Source organism: Osmia bicornis, chromosome 3, assembly GCF_907164935.1.
Source record: "Osmia bicornis bicornis chromosome 3, iOsmBic2.1, whole genome shotgun sequence".
In the NCBI taxonomy this organism is placed as follows: Eukaryota; Metazoa; Arthropoda; class Insecta; order Hymenoptera; family Megachilidae; genus Osmia; species Osmia bicornis.
In genome coordinates this window covers 11,082,551-11,089,082 of record NC_060218.1, presented here as the reverse complement: position 1 = coordinate 11,089,082, position 6,532 = coordinate 11,082,551, and the positions used below count along the sequence as shown (strand labels likewise).

Below are 6,532 nucleotides of genomic sequence, written 5' to 3'. Positions count from 1 at the left end.
TAAAAAAAAGAAAGAAATAGAAAAATATTTTGTAAATGTACAAAATTAAAATTTCCCAGCACAAATCAAATTTTTGGTTAAACTTTACTTTAGGGGATACCAAATTTTTTTGGGTATAGGTTCCATCACTAGCTGTATTTAAATTACTCATAAAATTGATACAGTAGAAACAATAAGCAAATGCATGGGGTGTATCCTCTCTCTCTGTAAGATAAATATAAACCTAACTAACTCACAATCAGACAATATCAAATTTACGGTTTGACTAAACCCGCTAAAGTGGTCGGCACCTGCTGCCTGCAGCTAGCGAAAGCCGTTCATTGGACAAGAAGCCAATATGGCGTCACAGTAACGTAGCAAATGCATTAAAAGTGTCAAACTTTACACGCTCATAACTTTTTAACCACTAGATTTCTTTTGTCAAAAATTTTGAGTCCGCTAAAATAAAGTTCAGCCAAGTTTTTTAATTTCTTTTCAATTTTAACTATCAAAAGATTTTTTCTTTCAAACAAGTTTACCTGCTATTACAAAAATACACATTGTATGTAGATACATATATAAGTTTAAAAATTCACGGAACACTTATAGAAAAAGTTGGTGGGACATTATGATCACTAAGGACATAAATCCAACGAGAAAAATAAACATGTACACTTCCTTTATTAAAAATCATATAGGCATTACAAGTTATATAACAGCGAAAAAAGGAAGTAATAATTTAAAAAATATTATTATTCGCAGAACTGTAATAAACTCGCGAAACACTGGTTAAGAACCACTGCTCTATATGACAGATATAACACACATATAGTATATACATATACATATATTTAGTTAGTATAATCCAGTATAATCGCATGAATAGTTTCACGTGTTCTCAGTTGTATCTCTATTTTTATGTATCTGTACAAAGAAAAAATTATATGATACTTAAATGATACGTCATGCTATTACGTATCACAATTTCTTAATAGTTTCTTTCAGTATTCGTAACGTGTTGTTCGTAAGTTGGAAGCAGAATAGCGGAACGAATACTCGGGTTGCTGTCTAAATTTTAGGTTAAATTTTGTATCAATTCAAAATAATAGAACATGCGTGCAATTATTGCAATAGTATGTGTCTTCCTTGGTTGTTGCAGCAACGTCGTTTTTTTAGAGCTTCTTGTTAAGTAAATACTATTTGTTTATTTTCTAACTATTGTATTATAAATATTACTTTTTGTACAACAGTTTTAATAATTCTTTAATTTTTAAAAACAGTAAGTGTAATATTGAGTTATGTAATGACAAAATAATAATGGTGATTTATTTTAGAGAAGATCCAGGTAGTGGAAATCTAATTACATTTCTACAGTTCCTTTTTATATCGTTAGAAGGATTTTTATTTACTTCAAAATGCGGGACTGTAAAGCCCAATATAGGAATAAAGGATTATTTTATACTAGTAACAATGTTTTTTATTGCTAACGTTTGCAATAATTGTGCATTTGATTTTAACATACCCATGCCGCTACATATGATATTCAGAGCTGTAAGTATGTGAATATAATTTTGTAAGTACAAAATTATTACACATTAATATTATTATTTATTTTCTAGGGTTCTCTGATAGCTAATATGATTATGGGTATTATTATTTTAAAGAAAAAGTATGCTTTTAGCAAGTATTTATCAGTATTTATGATAACCCTTGGAATTGCCATCTGTACAATTGTTAGTGGTAAAGAAATTAAATCGTTGCAAGCTAAAAATGTTGAGCAAATACCTACCACTCCATGGGATGATTTCTTTTGGTGGGCATTAGGTATATTATTGTTGACTGTTGCATTATTTGTTTCTGCAAGGATGGGCATTTATCAAGAAGTATTACATAAAAAATATGGAAAAAATGCAAGAGAAGCGTTGTATTATACGGTATCCTTTTATCTTTACTGTATTATTAATATTTGTAAAATGGTATATAACACCAAATACCTCTTTCCAGCATCTCTTACCCTTACCGTTCTTCTTAACGTTGGCTCCTAATATCTGGGAACATTTTAAGTATGCTCTTGCATCGGAACCAATGAATATATCACTAATTAACTTACATGTACCAAAGTTAATTGCATATCTTATAGGAAATATTCTAACACAGTATCCTTCTCTTAATATCAAGATAATGTACATTTAAATTATAATTTGTTTGAAAATTATCCTTAATAATATTTTCAGATATATGTGCATCAGTTCTGTTTTTGTATTAACAACAGAGTGCACATCTCTCACCGTAACTTTAGTAATAACATTAAGAAAGTTCTTGTCTTTAATTTTTTCTATAATATATTTTAAGAATCCGTTTACAATCTATCACTGGATTGGTACTATTTTAGTATTTACAGGAACTGTGATATTTACAGAATTAATACCAAAGATTATAGAAAACTTGCCATCAAGAGAGAAGACAATAATACAACATAAGAAAGTGCAATAATAAATATGATTAAAAAATAAAATATTACATGCTGTTTAATATAACATAAATAAATTGAAAATGTAAGTACTATCTTCTAGTTTGAAAGAATCGCCAAAAGTATCCGAGGTTTTTTATACATCTTTTTGTATAATATTTTTATAAAATAGATGTTTAATAGATACTTTATGTCATATCACAAATAAAATTTTCTGTAATTTAAAAAGAACATTGTGAATATGATTCACAGTCTGTACAGTACATATGCCGGGTATCCCAGTAACTGTGTTATAAGGTCATATCGTTATTATTAATGGTAATTAAAAGTAATCAAAAACGTCAAAAAAATACAATATGTATATTAGGATGATTCTTCACATTTATATATAATATTCAATATCGTGCAAATAGTCAGTCGACCTTTTGTTACACGATATTACTCTTTTCTCACAACACTGACTTATTCTTTAATATAGTCCCAAATAAAAAATCTAAGAGCTTTAAATCGCACGACCTTAGTGGCCAATTGACATTACCGTTGTTTGAAAGAACCCTGTCGCTAAACTTTGACAGTAATAAAGTTACTCTGTGTCGGTGGATGTAAGGAGCTATGTCAAAGAACAAATCCACAGGAATAACAAAAGAACTCAAGGAAATTATTCGACGGGCTGTTGATCAGATTAAACAGTGTTAAGCCGGGTATCCACCAGTATCAAACGCCCGTATCGTATCACCGTTCCGAATCCTTTTGAATAGGCAGGCGTTGCCACGTTGCATGCAACGGCGTACTACGGTTCGGACAATAGTTCTTCGCTTCTTGAAAGAAACTCCTATAGGCGAGAAGTTTCGATTTGCTGCATGCTGTTTCTTTATTGTAATTCTCCAAACCATATCGTGTTTGGTATCATTTTAATCAGAAAAACGTCACAAATATCTTGGTAACAGTTTTCTAAGAAAAAAATGAAAAATAACAAAGTGCAGTCGTTGCATTAGAATTATCTCACTGATATATCCAATTCCAAATCATATTATCTCGTGCCTCAAGTGTCATGTTTCCACTTGACATAGCATTACGGGCCGCCGCCTGGGTATGTTGTTTTTACGTTTCAAGTGGTTTCCGAACCAATCCTTTGAACGACAAAAAACCGACAATTTTCGGATCGGCCCGTTCCTTCGCCTCCGTATCACAGACCAATAGAACTTTCGATACTCGGCAACGGAAAAATCTCTGGAAAATTAACATTGTCCTTTTTCAATAATCACACAGGTGATTATTAACATTGCTCTTTTATGTACAGCGTAGCACCGAAGATAATTGATCTGTTTAAATATATTTAGACAATAAAATCTGTCTAAATTAAATTAGATTAAATTCATAAATAATTTCATCGCTTTTGAAATGAATCCAATAATAACGCAAGATTTCAAATAAATTGAAACCCAAGTGACGGCACGAAATGCTATGTCAAGTGCAAACGCGTGAACCTTTCCTTCGATGCAACGGCAAAGAATCGACAAATTTTTCGGATGGGTCCGTTGCCTCCGTTCCTTTGGAACGACACGCAGCAAAACGAAATTCCTCGCCTGTAGTGGCCCAGTCCTATTGCCTGACCGTTTCTATAAAGAAACGAAGAAATGTTGTCCGAGCCGCAGCACGCAGTTGCATGCAACGAGGCAACGTCTGCCTATTCAAAAGGGTTCGGAACGGTGATACGATACGGGCGTTTGATACCGGTGGATACCCGGCTTAATATGATCCAACCGTAATATCGGTGTGACTAATACTAATAAACGATAAAACTTTTTTATTTTTAACTTTTTCTTAATGAAACTTTTACTAACGCATTTGTGAGATTTTTCTGATTAAAATGGTACCAAACACGATGTGATTTGGGTAATTATTGAGATTAGGTTACACCTCACCGATTTTAATGAAATTTAAATATATTGTAAAACTCAACATTTTGAACAATTTTTTCCTACATATATAACCGCCGCTCGGCCTTAGTTTTCGAGATATTTTCGAAAAACTGTTGAAACTAACACATTGAATTCTGGCCATCCGTGTGTGTCCGTGACAACGTACGCATCAGTATGGGATCGCCGCTTTTCTACTGTTTTTGCAGGCAGCAGCACGGCGACCGACATCAATATACATATATATATATATATATTACGGATGGGCTTAAAAATTAAATTTAACTAATTTTCATGATTTTGAATCTCAGTATGTGTGTCTGGTCGCCGTCAGGCGACCAGAATATCACTTTACCCTAACCTAACTTAATTCACTGATTAGGTAGAGTAGATTGGGTTAGGTTAGGTTATATTAAATTCCCAGGTGCCATCATAGCTACGATACATTGAAATCATGAATGCAAAAGTACACAAGGTATATATTGGTCATTGGTCGCCGTGCTGTTGCCTGCAGAAACAGTAGAAAAGCGGCGATCCCATACTAATGCGTACGTTGTCACGGACACACACGGATGGCCAGTATTCAATGCGTTAATTTCAACAGTTTTTCGAAAATATCTCGAAAACTAAGGCCGAGCGGCGGTTATATGTATAGGAAAAAGTTGTTAAAAATGCTGAGTTTTACAATATATTTAAATGTCATCAAAATCGGTGAGGTGTCACCTAATCTCAATAATTACCAAAAGCTGTTTATGTAAAAGTTCAATAGTATGATAATGTCTATTTTTCTGTGATTTCATTTTCTTCATAAATGCAACGATGCACTCAAAAAATGCAAATCCACTTTTTATTTAAATGGAATTGCATTTTTTTTTTACTTGTGTCAGCTCCTTGAAACATTCTGCATAAAAAAGTACAGTAATGTCTCTCACATTGCCCATACTGATGGACGCCTCACATTGGAAGTCTCGATGGAAGTCAGTCAAGCGTGTGATGTATGTAATGTGACACGCGACGCGGTCCTTTTGATGAGAGTTGGAGTCTTAGTAATTTATAATAAAGGAATAGAACTTTTTTAATTTCACTTTTTTCTATTTACAAATTTTTTTAACATATTGGCAAGATTTTTACGATTAAAATGAGTCCAAACACGATATAATTCGAACTAAATTTATTTATGAAGGCTTATTAAATAACTCACATGTGTAAACATGTATTATATTTTATACATCAATATATTTTATAAATCAAACGTTGGGTGTACCACCACATTGTCCCTAAAACGTAGGCTGTACCGCCACATTGCCCCTGAAACGTAGGCTGTACCACCGCACTGTCCCTAAAACGTAGGCTGTACCACCACATTGCCCCTAAAACGTAGGCTGTACCACCGCATTGTCCCTACAACGTAGGCTGTACCACCGCATTGTCCCTCGAATGTAAGCTTTTTCCACATTATCCAGACACAAGTTACGTATTCAGCAAATAATGTGTACAAATATTTGCTGTATTTTTTCTAGAAATCCGCTTTTGTAATTCATTTAAAGCGATGATGAAATGAATTACCTATTAGGTATTAATAAGTAAACGTGATCCAAATTATATTGTGTTTGGTCTCATTTTAATCGCAAAAATCTCACCAATATGATGAAAGTAATTGCATATTAAAAAACTTAAAAATAAAAAACTTTATATGTAGTACTGGGTTTTAAATCTTTCATTTGTCCGACTCTAATTCTGTCTTTCTCTTTTATTCGCTGTCCTTTTCTTTGTTCGGCAAACTACAAAGGCGAGCTGCGAGGCTGGAAAAAACGATTCTAGTCTTCCCAAGTTGCCCACTTTCGATTCCTACCTAACGGGCAATGTGAGAGAGATTACTGTACTATGGTACTATTAGAACTAATAAAAGGAGGGACCTCGCGTCTATAGAGTAAAACCTGAATGTATGCAACAGAGCTTGGAAACCAGAAGTTGCATATATCCAGCCGAGGTGTTGAATCTCGGATTACACGCGACGACCAGCCACGCGTGAACGTAGAAAGGGACAGATAGTGGAGGAGTGAGAGAGGACCAATGATCAAAGGAAAAAGCCGAAACGTATCGGCGTGACTATTACTAATTCAATTATAAAACCTATTTATTTTTGACTTTTTTTTACTCAAAC

General features: G+C 33.4%; 1 protein-coding gene across 1 annotated transcript; it reads left to right on the top strand.

Moving 5' to 3' along the window:
- The first annotated feature begins 832 nt into the window (after positions 1-832).
- On the top strand, positions 833-2,680 carry LOC114880819 (UDP-xylose and UDP-N-acetylglucosamine transporter). Its single transcript, XM_029197242.2, has 5 exons — positions 833-1,168; positions 1,314-1,530; positions 1,599-1,913; positions 1,984-2,135; positions 2,214-2,680. Exons 1-5 carry the CDS (start codon positions 1,092-1,094, stop codon positions 2,470-2,472), a joined length of 1,020 nt encoding a protein of 339 aa, XP_029053075.1. The 5' UTR covers positions 833-1,091; the 3' UTR covers positions 2,473-2,680.
- Positions 2,681-6,532: the final 3,852 nt, after the last annotated feature.

Excerpts from the sequence above, each read along its gene's own strand:
- LOC114880819 (XM_029197242.2), top strand. The coding sequence starts at position 1,092 with ATGCGTGCAATTATTGCAATAGTATGTGTCTTCCTTGGTTGTTGCAGC. Across the intron at positions 1,169-1,313 it reads TTTTTAGAGCTTCTTGTTAA|AGAAGATCCAGGTAGTGGAA; the intron begins GTAAATACTATT and ends GATTTATTTTAG. Across the intron at positions 1,531-1,598 it reads TACATATGATATTCAGAGCT|GGTTCTCTGATAGCTAATAT; the intron begins GTAAGTATGTGA and ends TTTATTTTCTAG.